Source organism: Coturnix japonica, chromosome 31, assembly GCF_054131305.1.
Source record: "Coturnix japonica strain WE chromosome 31, WE-NBRP24, whole genome shotgun sequence".
Taxonomy (NCBI): Eukaryota; Metazoa; Chordata; class Aves; order Galliformes; family Phasianidae; genus Coturnix; species Coturnix japonica.
Window position 1 is genome coordinate 7,125,951 of NC_140693.1, and position 19,147 is coordinate 7,145,097.

Genomic DNA, 19,147 nt, shown 5'->3' on the forward strand with positions numbered 1-19,147 from the left:
TTCTAAGCTAAGCACTGAGGATTCTAAGCATTGAGGATTCTAAGCATTGAGGATTCTAAGCTAGGCATTGAGGATTCTAAGCATTGAGGATTCTAAGCATTGAGGATTCTAAGCATTGAGGATTCTAGGCATTGAGGATTCTAAGCATTGAGGATTCTAAGCTAAGCATTGAGGATTCTCAGCATTGAGGATTGTTAGCATTGAGGATTCTAAGAATTGAGGATTCTAATCATTGAGGATTCTAAGCATTGAGGATTCTAAGCTAGGCATTGAGGATTCTAAGCATTGAGGATTCTAAGCATTGAGGATTCTAAGCATTGAGGTTTCTAAGCTTAGCTTTGAGGATGCTAAGCATTGAGGATGCTAAGCATTGACGATTCTAAGCATTGAGGATGCTAAGCTTTGAGGATTCTAAGCATTGAGGATTCTAAGCAATGAGGATTCTAAGCATTGAGGTTTCTAAGCTAAGCTTTGAGGATTCTAAGCATTGAGGATGCTAAGCATTGAGGTTTCTAAGCATTGAGGATTCTAAGCATTGAGGATTCTAAGCATTGAGGATTCTAAGCATTGAGGATTCTAAGCTAAGCATTGAGGATTCTAAGCATTGAGGATTCTAAGCATTGAGGATTCTAAGCTAGGCATTGAGGATTCTAAGCATTGAGGATTCTAAGCATTGAGAATTCTAAGCATTGAGGATTCTAGGCATTGAGGATTCTAAGCATTGAGGATTCTAAGCTAAGCATTGAGGATTCTAAGCATTGAGGATTGTTAGCATTGAGGATTCTAAGAATTGAGGATTCTAAGCATTGAGGATTCTAAGCATTGAGGATTCTAATCATTGAGGATTCTAAGCATTGAGGATTCTAAGCATTGAGGATTCTAAGCTAGGCATTGAGGATTCTAAGCATTGAGGATGCTAAGCATTGAGGATGCTTTAGCATTGAGGATTCTAAGCATTGAGGATTCTAAGCATTGAGGATGCTAAGCATTGACGATGCTAAGCATTGAGAATGATAAGCATTGAGGATGCTAAGCATTGACGATTCTAAGCATTGAGGATTCTAAGCATTGAGGATGCTAAGAAATGAGGATGCTAAGCATTGAGGATGCTAAGCATTGAGGATGCTAAGCATTGAGGATTCTAAGCATTGAGGTTTCTAAGCTTAGCATTGAGGATGCGAAGCATTTAGGATTCTAACTATTGAGGATTCTAAGCAATGCATGGAGGATGCTAAGCATTGAGGATTCTAAGCACTGAGGATTCTAAGCTATGCATGGAGGATTCTAAGCATTGAGGATTCTAAGCATTGAGGATTCTAACCAAGCATTGAGTTTTCTAATCTTTGAGGTTTCTAAGCATTAAGGCCTCTATGCATTGAGGTTTTTTAGCATTTGGGATGCTAAGCAATGAGGTTTCAAACACTAAAATTTCTCAGCATTGAGGTTTGTAAGCGTTGAGGATTCTAAGCATTGAGGATTCTAAGCTAAGCATAGAGCATACTAAATATTGAGGATGCTAAGCATTGAGGTTTCTAAGCATTGGGGATTCTACGCGTTGAGGATGCTAAGCACTGAGGATTCTAAGCATTGAGGTTTCTAAGCAGTGAGGATTCTAACCATTGAGGATTCTAAGCATTGAGGATTCTAAGCATTGAGGATTCTGAGTATTGAGGATTCTAAGCATTGAGGATTCTAAGCATTGAGGTTTCTAAGCATTGAGGTTTCTAAGCATTGAGGATTCTAAGCACTGAGGATGCTAAGCATTGAGGATGCTAAGCATTGAGTATTCTAAGCATTGATGATTCTAAGCTGAGCGTTGAGGATTCTAAGCATTTAGGTTTCTAAGCCAAGCACTGAGTTTTCTAATCTTTGAGGTTTCTAAGCATTAAGGCCTCTATGCATTGAGGTTTGTAAGCATTTGGGATGCTAAGCATTGAGGTTTCAAAGCAATGAAATTTCTCAGCGTTGAGGATTCTAAGGAATGAGGATTCTAGGCATTGAGGTTTCTAAGAAATGCATGGATGATGCTAAGCATTGTGGATTCTAAGCATTGAGGATTCTAAGCTAAGCATAGAGCATATTAAGGATTGTGGATGCTAAGCATTGAGGTTTCTAAGCATTGGGGATTCTACGCGTTGAGGATGCTATGCACTGAGGATTCTAAGCATTGAGGTTTCTAAGCATTGAGGATTCTAAGCTAAGCACTGAGGATGCTAAGTATTGAGGTTTCTAAGCATTAAGGACTCTGTGCATTGAGGTTTCTAAGCATTGAGGTTTCTAAGCATTGAGGATTCTAAGCTAAGCATTTAGGATTCTAAGCATTGAGGATTCTAAGCTATGCATTGAGGATTCTAAGCATTTAGGAGTTTAAGCATTGAAGTTTCTATGCAATAAGGTTTCTCAGCATTGAGGATTCTAAGAAATGACCATTCTACACATTGAAGATTTTACGCGTTGAGGTATCTAAGCTAAGCATTGAGGATGTGAAGCATTGAGGATTCTAACTATTGAGGATTCTATTTTAAGCATTGAGGATTCTAAGCATTGAGGATTCTAAGCTATGCATTGAGGATTCTAAGCATTGAGGAGTCTTAGCATTGAGGATTCTAAGGTATGCATTGAGGATTCTTAGCATTTAGTACTTTAAGCATTGAGGTTTCTAAGCAATAAGGTTTCTCAGCATTGAGGATTCTAAGAAATGAGCATTCTACACATTGAAGATTTTACGCGTTTAGGTTTCTAAGCATTGAGGATTCTAAGGTATGCATTGAGGATGCTAAGCAATGAGGATGCTAAGCATTGTGGATTCTATGCATTAAGGACTCTAAGCATTGAGGTTTCTAAGCTTTAAGGTCTCTATGCATTGAGGTTTCTAAGCATTGAGGATTCTAAGCCAAGCATTGAGTTTTCTAATCTTTGACGTTTCTAAGCATTAAGGCCTCTATGCATTGAGGTTTCTAAGCATTAGGGATGCTAAGTATTGAGGTTTCCAAGCAATAAAATTTCTCAGCGTTGAGGATTCTAAGCTATGAGGATTCTAGGCATTGAGGTTTCTAAGCAGTGCATGGAGGATGCTAAGCATTGAGGATTCTAAGCATTGAGGATTCTAAGCTAAGCATAGAGCATACTAAGGATTGAGGATGCTAAGCATTGAGGTTTCTAAGCATTGGGGATTCTACGCATTGAGGATGCTAAGCACTGAGGATTATAAGCGTTGAGGTTTCTAAGCAGTGAGGATTCTAAGCTAAGCTCTGAGGATGCTTAGTATTGAGGTTTCTAAGCATTAAGGACTCTGTGCATTGAGGTTTTTAAGCATTGAGGATCCTGAGCTTTGAGGATTCTAAGCTAAGCATTGAGGATGCTAAGCGTTGAGGATGCTAAGCATTCAGGATTCTAAGCTATGCATTGAGGATTCTAAGCAATGAGGATTCTAAGTATTGACGATTCTAAGCTCTGATGTGAGGATGCAACACGTTGAGGTTTCTAAGCATTTAGGGCTCTTATCATTGAGGATTCTAAGCATTGAAGATTCTACGTTGAGCATTTAGGTTTCTAAGCAATGAGGTTTCTAAGCATCGAGGATTCCAAGCATTGAGGTTTCTAAGCTTGGCATTGAGTATTCTAAGTATTGAGGTTTCTCAGTGTTGAGGATTCTAAGCAATGAGGATTGTATGCATTGAGGATTTTATGCATTTAGGGTTCTAAACTAAGCACTGAGGATTCTGAGCATTGAGGGTGCAAAGCGTTGAAGTTTCTAAGCATTGAGGTTACTAAAAATTAAGGTCTCTAAGCTATAAAGTTTCTAATCATTGAGGATACTAAGCATTGAGGTTACTAAAAATTAAGGACTCTATGCATTGAGTTTTTTATGCATTGTGGATGCTAAGCATTGAGGATTCTAAGCTTTGAGTATTATAAGCATTGTGGATTCTAAGCATCGAGGAATCTAAGCTAAGCATTGAGGATGCTAAGGATTGAGGTTTCTAAGCATTGAGTGTTCTAAGGTTTGAGGATTTCAAGCTAAGCATTGCGGTTGGTAAGCATTGAGGTTTCTAGGCATTGAGGATGCTAATCATTGAGGATTCCCAGCATTGAGGATTCTAAGCTAAGCATGTAGGATTCTAAGTATTGAGGTTTCTCAGTGTTGAGGATTCTAAGCAATGAGGATTCTATGCATTGAGGATTTTATGCATTGAGGGTTCTAAACTAAGCACTGAGGATGCTGAGCATTGAGAGTGCAAAGCACTGAGGTTTCTAAGCATTTAGGTTACTAAAAATTAAGGTCTCTAAGCTATGAGGTTTCTAATCATTGAGGATACTAAGCATTGAGGTTTCTACGCATTAAGGACTCCATGCATTGAGTATTTTATGCATTGAGGATGCTAAGGATTGAGGTTTCTAAGCATTGAGTGTTCTAAGCTTTGAGGACTTTAAGCTAAGCATTGCGGTTGGTAAGCATTGAGGTTTCTAGGCATTGAGGATTCTATGCTTTGAGGATTCTTAGCATTGAGGATGCTATGCATTGAGGTTTCTGAGTATTTCAGATTCTGAGCATTGAGGATTCTAAGCTAAGCATTGAGGGTGCTAAGCAATGAGGATTCTCAGCATTGAGGATGCTAAGCACTGAGGATTCTCATCATTGAGGATTCTCAGCATTGAGGTTTCTAAGCATTAAGAACTTTAAGCATTGAGGATTCTAAGCATTGATCATTCTAAGCATTAAGGACTCTATGCATTGAGGTTTCTAAGCTTTAAGGGTGCTAAGCATTGAGGTTTCAAAGCAATAAGGTTTCTCAGCATTGAGGATTCTAAGCAATGAGGATTCTAAGCATTGAGGATTCTGCGCATTGAGGTTTCTAAGCTAAACATTGAGGATGCTGAGCATTGAGGATGCAAAGCATTGAGGATTCTAAGCATTGAAGTTTCTAAGCACTGAGGACTCTATGCTTTGAGGTTTCTAAGCATCGAGGTTTCTAAGCATTGAGGATTCTAAGCATTAAGGACTCTATGCATTGAGGTTTCTAAGCACTAAGGACTCTATGCTTTGAGGTTTCTAAGCATTTAGGTTTCTAAGCATTGAGGATTCTAATCATTGAGGATGCTAAGCTAAGCATTGAGGATGCTAAGCATTGAGGATTCTAGGCACTGAGGATTCTAAGCATTGGGGATACGAAGCTACGCAGTGAGGGTGATAAGCATTGAGGTTTCTAAGCATTAAGGACTCTATGCATTGAGATTTTTAAGCATTGATGATGCTAAGCATTGAGGATTTTATGCTTTGAGAATGCAAAGCAATGAGCTCTCTAAGCATTGAGGATTCTAAGCATTGACGATTCTAAGCACTGAGGATTCTAAGCATTGAAGATTCTAAACTAAGCATTGAGGTTTCTAAGCAATGAGAATTCTAAGCAATGAGAATTCTAAGCTAAGCATTGAGGTTGCTTAACATTGAGAAAGCTAAGCATTGGGGTGTCTAAGCATTAAGGACTCTATGCATAGAGTTTTCTAAGCATTGAGGATTCTAAGCTGTGCATTGAGGATGCTAAGCATTGATGTTTCTAAGCATTCAGGTTTCTAAGCATAGAGGTTTCTAAGCATTGAGGATTCTCTGTTAAGCATTGGAATTCTAAGCATTGAGGATTCTATGCATTGATTGTTCTAAGCCATTGAGGGATCTAAACATTGAGTGTTCTAAGCATTGAGGATTCTAAGTAAAGCATTGAGGCTTCTCATCATTGAGGATTCTTTGCAGACTTGTTTCCCTATCCTTCGCTATAGGTATGCTTTTGTTTCATCAGGTATTAGTTCACTTGGTTGTTTTTTAGTTGCATCATATGGAATATTAGTCAAATGTGTAGAATTTCCATCTGCCTTCAGAATTTGGGATTTTGGGATCTGCCCCAAAATGATTTATAGAACCTGACATTCTAATTTCTTGGAGTTAAGGGGCTGGGGGAATAACCCAGAAAAAGAATAACGAGAATATCCATCTTTAGTAGGATGTTAAACTGTACTATGTCTGGATGCTTTGTACATGTATTGGTCTCTGCAGTCATTTCTAATCATTCTGATTCATTGGTGAGTGAATTCATAAAACTCATCCACTAAGGGATGTTTCCAAGCAACTTGGAGCCTGGAATACCTTCACCCAGCTTTGATGGTAGAAAGCAGTTAACCAAGGTGATTTGTAACATTCACTTCTTTGCCATGAGGACCATTGATAACGCATATCGTATAAGTGTATTTAAGGGAGGGTTATCTCTCTGATAATTCTGGAAAACAGCAGTGGGCCCTGTCAGACTAGGTAAGCTGCCTCTGCATTAAGATGTGTCTCTTTGAGTAGGATTTTGCCAAATGCAGGGTCAGGAAATAAGGAGGAGGTGGGGTAAATGGAGGAGCATAGTATTACATTGTGGAGTAACTGAAAATGTGACAACTTGGGGAAAGATTTTGGGTGGGGAGCGGAGGAAAGTGACCAACACAGGTTCTGCCTCAGAGCAGTCTCAAGTTTTCTGTGATCTCAGTATTTGAAGTTGTTTTTTTTTTTCCTTCTCCTTGAATATATTTGATGTACATCACACCATATCCTGTCTTTGTCAGACTTTGTTTAACTAGGCAGCCTTGGGCAGTTCAGATGTATCCAAGGCAGGATGCAGCCGTGATACACGCAGCAGAACTGCGTTTGATGCTCTTTTTTACACATCATTTGACTCTCAGAATATGCTGTAGAGGTCACACATAATGAAGTTGGGTGGGAATGTTGGCTTTCTTTGTTTATCTCTTATGTCCAGGGGGTAAACTTGAACCTTTGATCTGTGCAGCTCTCATGATAAAGTCATGTTGTATTTAGGAATAAGGGGGAGTGGAGGGAAGGCCTATGTTTTGTGGGCTCTGGCTTGGGGCTGATAGGATGAGAGGTATGCAGAGGCACAGCCAGAATCATTCCAGTCAAGACCTGGATCTAGGTTGAATTTGTCACACGCTCTTTATGATTCCCTTTGACTCCTAATGAAATCCCAGTCTTGTGTCATTTCAAAACCTTGTTCCCTTTCAAACGCTGTGGCCCAAATAGCAGCTTGACAATGCATAGAATTTTAACCCATGTCAGGGCATCTGGAAGTGCACTTCATTTCCCTTCTGTGCCTCTTTTTATGAGGCGAGACATTGATTTGTTAACGGGGTTTCATTCTTTTATTTCAGATTGATCTTTCCCCAACTGATGTCATGATTTCTAACTTCCAAATCAGATAAAATCAAGAGGAAGATCCCTGCAATAGGCAGGAGATTAAGCAACAAGTTAGCAGTACTGTAGGAACAAAGCTCTTATTTTCATGCATATATCCACAGTTAAAATGAATAAAGAGAAGGGAAGGTGGGAGGTGGTTGATACGTTAGATTTATTACTCAAAGGGTTTTTGCTCCATGTTTTGCAAGAGGCATCAGTGCCTTTAATCTCTCATCTCTGGTTTTGTTAGTGGCACGTTATATCCTGGCCATGTCAGAATGTAGCACAGAGTAATGAGACAAGATCTGTTGGATGGGGCTTTATGTAGCACGAAAAGGTTCCTCTGCTCACTCTTTTTATTATTTACATTCCCAGTGAAGGTTACGTGTCATGTGGGCTTTGCAGAGATAAATGGGTAACCTGAGCTTTCTGGCAGCTTCCCCAGGACTTGGGGAGGATTCAGTGTAAGGACTGACTTGGCGATTTTGAAGCATCAAACTCAGTTCTGGGCCCTGAAGGAAACATAGAAGAACATGTGTCTCGGTGTCCTGAGGAGGTGCAGTGTAGCACAAGGTGGTATCAAGGGGCTCTGGACCAAAATTACACTTCAGAACAGTAGGTGTGTCCCAGAGCAGATCAGCAGCACTGGGGTGGCTTCATCAGCACTGCTGTTATGGGGCATAGTGAATCAAGAATGAAGTGCAGCAGCTCAGCTAAGTGCAGAAATCTTGACTATTGCCGGCCAGTTGGTGCCCGGAGATGTGATTTTGGCATTGCAAATATACCTGTCAGGAGGGGAGTGAAGCTTAGAAAGGGAGTTTTAAGTGGAATAGAGATGTTTCCCCACCTGGATCCTATGGATCCACTATTTCCTGGGGTTTAAAATCAGGACTCTCTAGAAGCTTTTGTCACGTTGAATGTTAGACAGAGGTTTATCAGTCTTGAGGAGAGCAGAATTCACATCTCTGCCAGTCTCACAGTATCCTCAATTAGCTGAATTGTGGCAAACCTTCCATTTCTGAGATGTGAAGACCCTTTCTTGTGGTTTCGTTTTCTCATAGAGTAACTGAAGAAAGAATCGCTCAATTAACATGCTGCATGCTTTCCCAATGTATAGAAGAGACAGGAGTTAAAGCCGTTTTCATCAGTTGCAAGGGAGCATGTTTTATTTTGCTTTGTGCTATTTACAGCTGTTGTCCATTAGGAGTCCTCAAGAGCCTCATTCTCAACTACAACAACACAGTCCCATAAGTTTAGCTCAGCAATGAGCCTGCAAAACAGCACTAAATCATGATGATGGGAGAAAGAAGAAAATGTTTGGAAATAGCAAAATGCAACTGATGCCTTTGTGAAAAGTAGTTTTTGCTTGTTGCTGTTTTAAAGCATTACTAAGGTAGACTGTAATGCACAGCATCTAGCTGGAGCTGAATAGAGGTTGTTTTCTAATATATATATGTTTTTGTAATAAAAAGTAAGCAGAACTCCTAGTATGTCTCTATTGGCTGAAGGGATCTTTTACAGTCCATTAGCGCCTTGGGCACTAATGTATACACAGCAGTGAAAATATACTAATCTCAGGGTAAGGTGCAAGAATGATAAAGGAAAAATAAAGATTAGTACACGGCTATTGAATAGCAGAGTTCTGGTTGCTTTACTGGACCACAGTATGATTGCTCTGTATGAATTCGAGTGGAGACTCTGGTCATGCCCATCAAATGCCTATGAATGGGAAGGGGTGAATGTGGGATTGTTTCCAGACCTGTCTACATCCTTGCAGAGGAGTTGGACCAAGTGACCTTTAAGGATCCTTTCCAACTCAAAAGGTTCTGTGATTCCACCTCTGTGTTTCACATTAATTGAGTAATGATTTGTAAAGCTGTTAGAAAACTGAAGGACTTTAGTACAGCTTTGGGAGCTGAGGACATAGAAGCATAACTTGCTAAATCAGCGTTTGCTTACAAGGATGCTCAGATGATACCTTTGATTGTTTTCTGTCCCTTTACTAGAGAGCCTGTGCTCTGACAGAGCTGCAAAAAACATCATGGCATCGTTGTGATTCCCTGTCAGATAGTGGCTTCCACTAAAGCAAATGTGTCAGGTTGATTTGTGACAGCAGCCTGAGATTGTGAACATTCACAGAAGGATAATTTTAAGACACATCATTGCTTTGTCCTTTTCTTTTATTCTCTATGCTTGGCAGGTGTCTACCTCTGTCTTCTTCCCTTGGCCCATCTGTGGATTTTGCTCAACACAGATGGGATTTTCAAACAATCTGCTGTCAAATTTGGTCTCTTCTGAGCATGTGTATACAGAGAGCTTTTGGAGACGTGTAACTAGGCCAAATGAGGGTGCTTTTTCATGGGAATGGCAAATAACGTATCTGATAGCAAGACAATTTTCTCTGCCAAATTGCTAGTCTGCTTTGCAACAGGGGCTCATTAGGCTCTGTCCATGAACTGTTTAGTAAGATTCTCTCTTAAAAAAAAAAGTTGGCATCGTATCTCTGCAGCTTCTGTGCATAACATCTCCATGCCTTTGCTTTGTTTTACAGACAGTCGTCCTTATGTCTTTCTGATGGCCCGTGTTCATCCTGGTGAAAGCAACGCCAGCTGGGTGATGAAGGGGACCCTGGAGTTCCTTGTGAGCAGTGATCCCATTGCTGATCTCCTGAGGAAATGTTTCATTTTCAAGATTGTCCCCATGCTCAACCCTGATGGAGTCATCAATGGCAAGTGCGTTGTAGTAACATACTTATTGTGAATTTTCACTGGGTTTACCTGCAGGCTTTACTGCTGTATACTTAGCAGGCCTAGTCTTCAGTGTTTTGGGCCAGAATTCCTGTTGCCTTTTGCCTTGTGTTTTATTCATCCTGTGATCAGTCCTGTAAGGAGAATGTAAGTCCTGGATACAGCCCAGTGTGCTGTCTCGTGTGCATCAGATATTCATGGTTCTGTACTGTGTGGGGCCGTAAGGTGTCCCAACTGACTGGGTGAAGTATTAGCGATAGCAGACAAACTGAATCTTACTTGCTGAATGGAAAGTTATCTATTCTGCCAAATCAGCAGGGCAAACTTTATCTGCAAGCTGATATATCTGGGAATAACTGGCTTTAATTAATGCTTTATATAACCTGAATGGGGGAAAGATGTAAGGATCTATTAAATGCTCGTATCTTTATGGAAATGTTTCCGTATAATGAAACTCCCTCCTTCTCCTATCTCCTTTACTCTGTTACCTCCCACATGCTTCTGAAGAGATTCCAAGTCTTTCTGAGCTTATGAATATACCAGTTTCTTTTTGCATTCTTCAGAGCTGCCTTTACATTGCTCCTACCCACATCATCACTACAACCATTCATCTGGTTTCAGGTCAGGTTGTGCTGATCCGGTGCTGAAGAAACAGGGTAAAGACCTTAAGCAAATCTTGAGCTTATTTGGTCCTAATCTAATTCCTTTCTGTTGTGGTCTGGGCTTCAGCAGAGGGCAGCTTGGAGTGTTCTTAGCCTCTGGTCTGCGACTATGAGCATAGTTTTTTGTGTTCCTGTTCTCCCCAGGACATGAGTGTGTTGTAGTTTAGGCTGTTCAGGGGAGCTGGATGCTGCCCCCGAGTATTGGAAGCTTCTGCTGGCACCAAATGTTTCCTTGATTCTTCCAGACAGCAGAAGCAAAAATGAAAGATTGTGGCTTTCTGTTTTTCCTTTCACTCTGCTTAATTAAAGTTTCCAGCAGATGGAGGGCTGGAGGGAATGTCTGACCTTTTTTCTCCAGCTGTCAGGAGTGAGCATAGCAGAGGAAGGGTCCTCAGGAGGGACAGTGTGGCTTTTGGTGACACCTGGAATGAAGGGTACTGTCTGAGCTCATATCACACAGGAACGTGTGGAGCTTCCACTGTAGTTCAACCTGGTGATGAGTAGGAAAGTTTGGTGTGGGATAGGAGCAGAGGTCCAAGGACTTGGCTATGGCTCTGTAGCTAAGCATGAAGCCTGGGGAAGGGAGAGAACCATTCCATCATGCTCCAATTTAAATGCTGTGCTGTGGGGCCTCCCATGGCTCTGTTGCTCTTGCTTCTTCCCATGTGCTTTTTCAGTGGACTGAGGTGTTCCTGCACAGAAAGAAAAGCTTCTTTTCTTGGCCTAGAGTTTATTGGCAGCTTTTTGGAGATGACTTTTAGTCCCTTGCTGCATGTGGAAGCACATGCAGGTTTCTTTGTCCATTAATGTTCTACTTCATCTAGGTTTAAGTGCTGTATTAAACTCTGTTGTCATTCAAATCACTGCCACAAAGGGAAGCTCTTTTTCCAGGAAAAGGGTCTGTAGGCCATTATTGACTGAGTAGCTGTAAACAGGTCCATACTACTTACTTTTAGGTCTCTGTAGCACATTTCAGGAAGCCACTTATTTGCCTTGAGATTTACAATCACGACTGAATGTGTCAAATCCACTGTTTATTTTGAATCATCACTCATTTCGAATCTTCATGCTTTGAAAGTGCATCTTCTGTACTACCCATCCATCCTTCTGTTATCTGGTATTAATCCTGCTCTAGTCTCGTTACCTCGGTATCTTTATATTTAAAAAAGGGTTGAATTCTTTTCTGTTGGCAGTTCTTTTGAAGCTCCTCACTCTCTCCCTCCTCCCCAGTCCTGTGTGCTGGGGTGTGCATAATGCTTCCCTGCCCGTCACAAAGATGAATGCCATCGCACGGTTACAAAGGATTTCTTCCAGCAGCCCAGCTGTGCCCCTTCCCCAGCTGACTCCCTGCTGCAGGCACAGCTCAGTGGAAGAGTGCTCATCCCAGCAGGATACCGTGCAATCACACTTCGAGAGCCTTGTGCAGCAACAAGACGATCAGGGCCTTGGTATTTGCTTTGGTTAATGTGATCTGAAAGTTGCATGCAGAGAATGTTCCTCTGTCACAGATATGATGACAGTAATGTGATTATGCTCTGACTGTGTGTGGCTGAGCTAGGAAACAGCCTTCCCTTTCACTCCCTTTCACATCAGTCAGTACTATGAGGATTTATTCCTGTCTGTCAGTGATGGAGAGAGTTGAGTCCTGTTGCTGATGCTAAATGAAGGTAGTGGTGATGCAAGCATGTCTGTATGAGTAAGGCTGTCATCACATAAAAATAAAAATCACTACCCAATATCACATATAATTTGAGTTTGTTCAATCCAGAGAGTACTGATGAGCAGTTGTGTTCTGTGCGACTGTTCTCATGGAATCATTAAGGTTGGAAAAGAAGTCTGTCATCTGGTCCAACCGTCCGCCTACAACCAGTATTGCCCAGTAAACCGTGTCCTGAAGTACCACATCTCCATGTTTCTTTAAGGTCTCCAATGGATGGTGACTCCACCTCCCTGGGCAGCCTTTGCTCTGTCCTGAATAGCAGTCAGATGTAGGGTTTGTCAAATAAATTTCAGCTGATCTGGTAGTGGCTATATATTTTAATGTTAGACACTACTTTTTATTAAGTGCATCCTGTGTGTTGTCACACAGTAGTGTTTGACCACTGCTGGAAATGGGATGCTGCCTCTGATAGATGTATGGTCTGACCTGATATAGTTATTTGTGTGTTTTTTTTCTTCTTTACAAGTAAAAGTAGTCTTAATCTCCAAGAACGGTGCTATAAGATGGTCCAAAGTGACAGGCATTAAATTACTAAAGGGAAAGTGTCCTTGTAGGCTGATTATCTTGCGAAGGCTGTTCTGTGAAAACCCAAGGTATCGGTTGGTGTTCAGCTGACTGTTTTCTCTCATCCCTTTATCGTCTTTTTAAATTAAATCACGGATTAACAGGAAAGCTAGAGAAGGAATTCCATTCTACACAGCGGTGGAGAATCCATGAAGGAGCACAGCACTTTGATTAGGAAACTGCTGAGTTATACTGGGTGAGTGAGAGACCCGTGCTTTGTTCCTGGCTCTGCTGTTGATGAAGTATGTGACCTTGAGCATTTCCCCCTCCTTTTTTTTTCTTTCCCCTGAGTTTTCTTCCTGGGAGGATGAAATAATGACACACCACAACCTTCACACAGCTTGAAATGAGTGAAATATGTGTACCAGGAGCATTTTCTCTTCAATCTAGTTCTTCTGATTCATCCACTAAAACCAGGGTCAGGAAAGGAACTTGTAAAAGCTTATGACAGCACAAACAGTTCTGTTACAAAGAAATACCCAGCACTGTTGGCTGTTCACACTGTTCCACATAAGCTCATTACCACACAGTGGAGCAACAAGTTGCCTGTGCACCAACACTTCTCCATGCAGTTGTGTACCATCTTGTGACCTGCTTTTAGGCTGTCTTCTCTGTGCACATGCTACATACCCTTCTGTCAACAGCTTGTGTATGCAGCCATTCCTCAGTGTCTGCTCACACCTGCATATCTTCTGCACCCACGTACCTGGTGCTCCCATGTGTATGTTAGCAGTCACAACGTGGTAGTCAGCATTTTGTGGGGATTTTTTTGGCTGGACTTCTTCAGAGTCTGCAGTTTCATATAAATATTGCTATTTATTACCCCTGAATTTAGGGTTATTAATTATATCAGTATAACCTAATTTATATCACCATAAACAGCAATAATAAATAGTGCCAAATGCTAACGTGCAGTGCTTGCCAACCGTGCCCGTGTTTAATGAGTGCTTCCCCCCCACTTCCCAGAAGTATTAAATTAAAAATGATTCGGCCTTGCGATATGATTGATCAAACAAGAGGTGGAACTCCTAGATAAGTGCTTTTGCTTTAAAGAATATTTCATCTTCAGACTGCCCATGCACTGTCTATTATGAGCATCCACAGGTCTTGAACTGCCCAATCTCTCTCTTCCAAGTTCATGTCTCTCTCCTCCATTGCCACCTTCTTCCTTTTTCTTTACTCCCTTTCATGTTTCCTCTTTCTTCCCTTCTGTCTGCCCTTTTCTCGCTTTCCTTTCCCTACTGTTGAATCAAAGAAGCTTTTCAATGAGAGGAACTTGATGTGTTTTTGTAAATGAATTGAACCAATCAGTGGAGATGGGAGCCGGTGAGTCTATTTTGGTAAAGGAAGATTAATTTTTTTGGAAGCAGTGTGACTTCTTCGAAGGCATGGGGTAACCATAGTAGCTGTTAGGAAGAGGAAATCCTGATTTGCATTTTGGATTATAGCCATGGACTATTCTTTATCTGGTTTAAAAACACCCTGTTCCCTTCTGCACCTGCCTTCCCACAACACAGGCTGAGTAAGCTTTGCTGCTGCTTATAGGTAAGGCAGGTGAGCTGGGCTTTTTGTTTGTTTCTCTTTATTGATATTCACTCTCACTTTAGTCAGGCTGTTTGTTCCATCCTGTTTTACTTACAGGGCTTTGTTTATTGCGCCCTGGAATCCAGCAGAGAAAAGCTTTAACTCTGACAATTACAGAAATGGAGAGATAGAAACGTCCTCTGAAAGCCCTTTCAGAACACATTTCTATTGCATGCTCTCAGAAGGGAAACTATTAACTATTAATGTTTCCCACTTACTTTTTGAAACAAGGGCCTTTTTTTTTTTCTTTTCTTTTTTTTTTGAAGGATACTTGTAGGAAGAACAGAAGCAAGCTAGTTCTTCTACCCAAAAGCATTATCTGTGTATATAACTTCTATTTCCTCCTATATTATTGTGCACTCTCCTGCACTGAGACATTTTGTTCTCCACGTAGTCAGAGGCAGAGCTGGACATAGACAGCAAACAAGCTAAGGGCCGCACTTGAGGACTCACTTGATGACCCAGAACTGCATCCTTGAGGATTAAATCTTGAAGTAGAGGCACACAAAGCCACGTGGCTGTAGACATCCCTCCTACTCTCCCTTCCCTTCTCTTGTTTGCTTCTCTCTGATCAGAGGGTTAAAGAGGAGTTGAATTCTCAGAATCTAGTCTTGCATATCTAAATGGATGCCATGCACTTTGCAAGCACAATTTAAGGGGTCTCTCCAGACTAGCTGATGTGTGATGCGTGCATTTCTTTAAGGATAGTGCCAACGGTAGTTGGGTAGATGCGTGTGGAAGAACATTTTTGCATAAGATTCAGTCCTTACTCATTTAGAATGGCTGTGCTCTGAGCTCTGTGTTATAAGGTGGTCTATTTGCAAGCGCTGACTCGGGACCTCAGAGCAGATGAAAATGCCATGTCTGAGGAATGCTTGTACTGCATCTGGAATGTGGCTCAGGGAAGTGCTATGAACTGTGGGTGAACTTTCTTTGAGTGCAGTAGATGGTTCTTATCTAAGTGCTGCTCTCTTGCCTCTGGTGTTGCCTCAGCTGTCCCCATAAAGAGGACAGTGATCTTGCACTGGTGGTGAGGCATAACTGGTGAAAATGTGCTTCTTGTTGGCCATCACGGTCTTCTCAGCAGGCCGTCCTGAGAATTTTGGGTGCTTGTTCTTTAGTTCTAGTGAAGAGGGTCTAAGACCACTTATACTTCTTCAAGGCAAGCAGCCTTATTGTTCCTGATAGTCTCAGCAGATTCCCTATAGCAGAAGCCCATGATTTGGAAGGTTAGATCTATAGGATGTGAGGTAATGGCCTCAATTTGCACCAGGGTAGGTTCAGGTTGGATATTAGGCAAAATTTCTTTTTAGAAGGAATGGTGGTGTGTTGGAACAGCTGCCCAGGGAGGTGGTGGAGTCACTGTCCCTTGAGGTGTGCAGGAACCGTGGAGATGTGGCGCTGAGGGATGTCACTGGGCATGGGGGGGATGGGCTGATAGCTTGGCTAAATGGTCTTTCCAACCTTAATGAGTCTATGATGCTATGAAATCTGGCTAGTACATGAACAACATAAGATAAAATATGGGTATGTGATTCTTTAAGTCTTTGCAGCTTCTCCCTTGGTGGACCCAGAACCAGAGTCTGATCCTCCACCAAACTCTTCTCAGTACATCAGTATGCTGTGGGAGATGACCCTATTTCAGACAAAGCCTTTGCCCTGTGCTAACATGGCAGTCCATCCTTGGCTCTCCTATGGTAAACCTCTGTTGGCACGCAGCTACACCCCAGGACTCCTGACAGCACTTCTAATGCAGTATTGTTTATTCCTTCCTTTATCAGCTGGAGCTGTTGGGCTCCCCTGAGTTATTAGATCTATTCGCTCATTGTCAGTGTTTCCTCCTTTGTAAATATGTCCCCATATGTCTCTGCTCCTGAGGAATATGCTTTCTTTTCTATTTACTGCTTTTCCCAGGCACCCACCTCCTCATTGCTCTATCCACCCAGTGGCCCAATAACAGCCACAGAGATAAATAAGCAACATAACTCTTCCTAGCTATTGTTGTTATTGTTGTTGTTGCCGCCCTGCATAGTAATACATATAATAACAAGGAAACAAATCTTATTACTAAAGTAATTACAATAAATAAAAAGCTGAGAAGGGAGATGAAGGAAGGGTCTGTCAGGGGAGTGATTGCAGTAGGGGTTTTTAAAATTTAATTTACTCGAGATGTTCTTTGCTGCTTTATTGATACCCTGCTGAGGGGGCTGCGACTAATTAGCAACCAGCTGTTGTTCTAACACACCCTCACCTAATTTATTGTTTCGTCAAGTCTCTAAAATAGGAGTCTGTCGGCTATCGTTGTCTGTGGGACTCGGCACCAGTCTCATGTCAGCAGTTGGTTTTATTGCTTGGTGCTTCTGTTTTCTGAAAGCTGAGTAGCTGAGACTTTGGGTGCTTTGCTGCCTTTCCTTTTATTTTCCAGCACTTTCCATGCGCTTTCAGGAGGTCGGGCAGGAGAATACGCTCAGTCTCTTGAATTATAAGAGCTTGTCCCAGAGTCCAGAGGCCTGTTATTATAACAGGCCAACACAATGCTAGATTCTGGTAAATTGCCCAGAGGGCTGTGCCACTGTTTGTATGCCTTGGTAGAGACCAAAAAAGACCTCACAGAGGAGGTCTGGCATAGATAGGGCCAAGGGTTTCTTAATATGTAATGTCTATGATCTTGTTCTCTTGCTTGTCAATATCCTATGGAAGTGCTGTACTATTGTTTGCCTTTGGAGAAAACAGTATCATGTCTAAACATCCACAAAAACGAATTAGTTAATGGTCATTTTAAGAACAGGGGGGACCAAATGCATTGTCTCTTGTTTCTTTGGTCTTCCAGTCCCAAAAGCACGCACAGTGTTTGCTCTGAAACAGTAAAGGTTCCCCCCATGAGGTGCCTGCAGCTCCCTCGATGCTTTCATACCCAATCTGTTCAGATTAGTCAAGGTCACTTGGGAATTTCACTGCACTTGAAGATTACTTGATATGAGCTCAGTGATATTAATGTCTTGGACTACTAAACAATTCAGCTTTAAGCCTCAGAAATTATTCCATTTTATATGGCTACTACCTTGTATTTTCAAGGTAGCATGAATATTAGATATGAACACGATGTTCCGTGGGCTCAGAAAGGAATTATTTTTGTTCAGCATTCATGTCTAGTCTCCTGACTGACAACGGGAGTTCATAATCAGATGTCTGCGCTCCTTTGACAGTTCTAAGAGCCAGGAGGCTGATGTACAAAGCTAGCTTTTAGTAAAGTTAATGAGTTGATTGAATTATATTCTTATTTGCATTAGTTTGAGTGTGTATGATTATCTTTTGTTTGTTATTATGCTCATTTAAGTCCATTTGGTAATATATTATTCCCATAGCAATTGTGCCTGTGCTAGGCTCTGTGCAGACAGGCAAGGACCAGCTTGTCTCTTGTTAGGAGCTGATCCAATACTGGCACAGCGTGCTTTAGAATTGGCAAGAACAAAGAGGATACTGGGGTGCTGGCTAATGGATCTGTTGTGAAGGCTAATCCATTTTCTCATGATGTACTTTATGGAGGTGGAAGCTTTTGTAGTTACTGCTTTCCTTCACTGTTTCTTCTTAGGATGGGGGGGAGAATCTCACTGCCGTGACTTCTTCAGCCACCCAGGGAAGATTTGTGAGGTTCAGTATCATCAGTGAAGGGACTGGAGAACGCTGTAAGATGAGGGATTTCTTTATGCTTTCTTGAAATTGTCAGGATGCACCTGAAAACCCTGAACCCAGTTCACCCCATAGTTAAACACTACAATGAGATGTCACACAGATACTAACGAACTTGGATTTTGCATCTGATTCCTGGTTGTGGTAGGCATGGAGTACCGACATAAATGCTGAATGTACTGGGTAGAAGCTCATGTCATGAGTGCAAGGGCTAGTTTTGATCACTTATCTCAAGACCAACTCATCTTACCCAAGTTAATGCCTTTTGGAAGCTACAGATTCAGACTTGGAGTTGTTATTCATGGGATGGGAAAAAAGTCCACAAAATGAAATTGTAAAAACTTCACTTTTATAGATGCAATGAAGAATGTCCAATACTTTACTGCAATATCCACACTACCTGGAAAGCTGAAATTGCCTGGGAATGAAGGTTATTGTCTCTCATAATATACCTTCATATATTACTGTGTAATAAATCGAGCAGTATTTCTTTCACCCTGCAAACTGGACATCCCTGGAGTTCCAAGTGACATTTCAAATTTTATACGACCATTCAGTCCCTTTTAAGTATTAAAACACATCATTTTTTGTGATATATGCACAGAAGTTCTTTCTAAAAGCATATGAATAAAAAAACTTGGAGCTTAGTTATGCAAAGGTAGAGCTGCCTTACTGCGTGTTGGCTTTTAAATGTCTCTGTTTAGTTAGCTCGGTATTTTAGCTACTACTGTTCTTTAACATCTCTGTTTCTGTGTTTCTTTTCCGCTCTTCCCTGCCCTCTGTTTCATTTGAATAACAGATTCAATTGAATAACAGCTGGCAAAGTACAGTGGTAGGAGAGCAGATATGTGACTGCCTTGGGTTGGAGAAATGGGCTGGCAATTGGAAAATGGTGTTTTAAAAAATGGGACAAAGAGGCATAACAACAAAAATAAGCTTCATCTGGAAGCCTGTA

At 41.4% G+C, this 19,147-nt stretch overlaps 1 protein-coding gene across 1 annotated transcript in view; it reads left to right on the forward strand.

Annotated features, from left to right (window-relative positions):
• The first annotated feature begins 9,759 nt into the window (after positions 1 to 9,759).
• LOC146755724 (cytosolic carboxypeptidase 4-like) overlaps positions 9,760 to 19,147 on the forward strand; it is a 41,605-nt gene continuing 32,217 nt past the window's right edge. Inside the window, exon 1 of the mRNA XM_085525390.1 lies at positions 9,760 to 9,957. Within this exon, the coding sequence (XP_085381516.1) occupies positions 9,800 to 9,957 (158 nt within the window). The 5' untranslated portion in view covers positions 9,760 to 9,799. The remainder of the gene's footprint in view (positions 9,958 to 19,147) is intronic.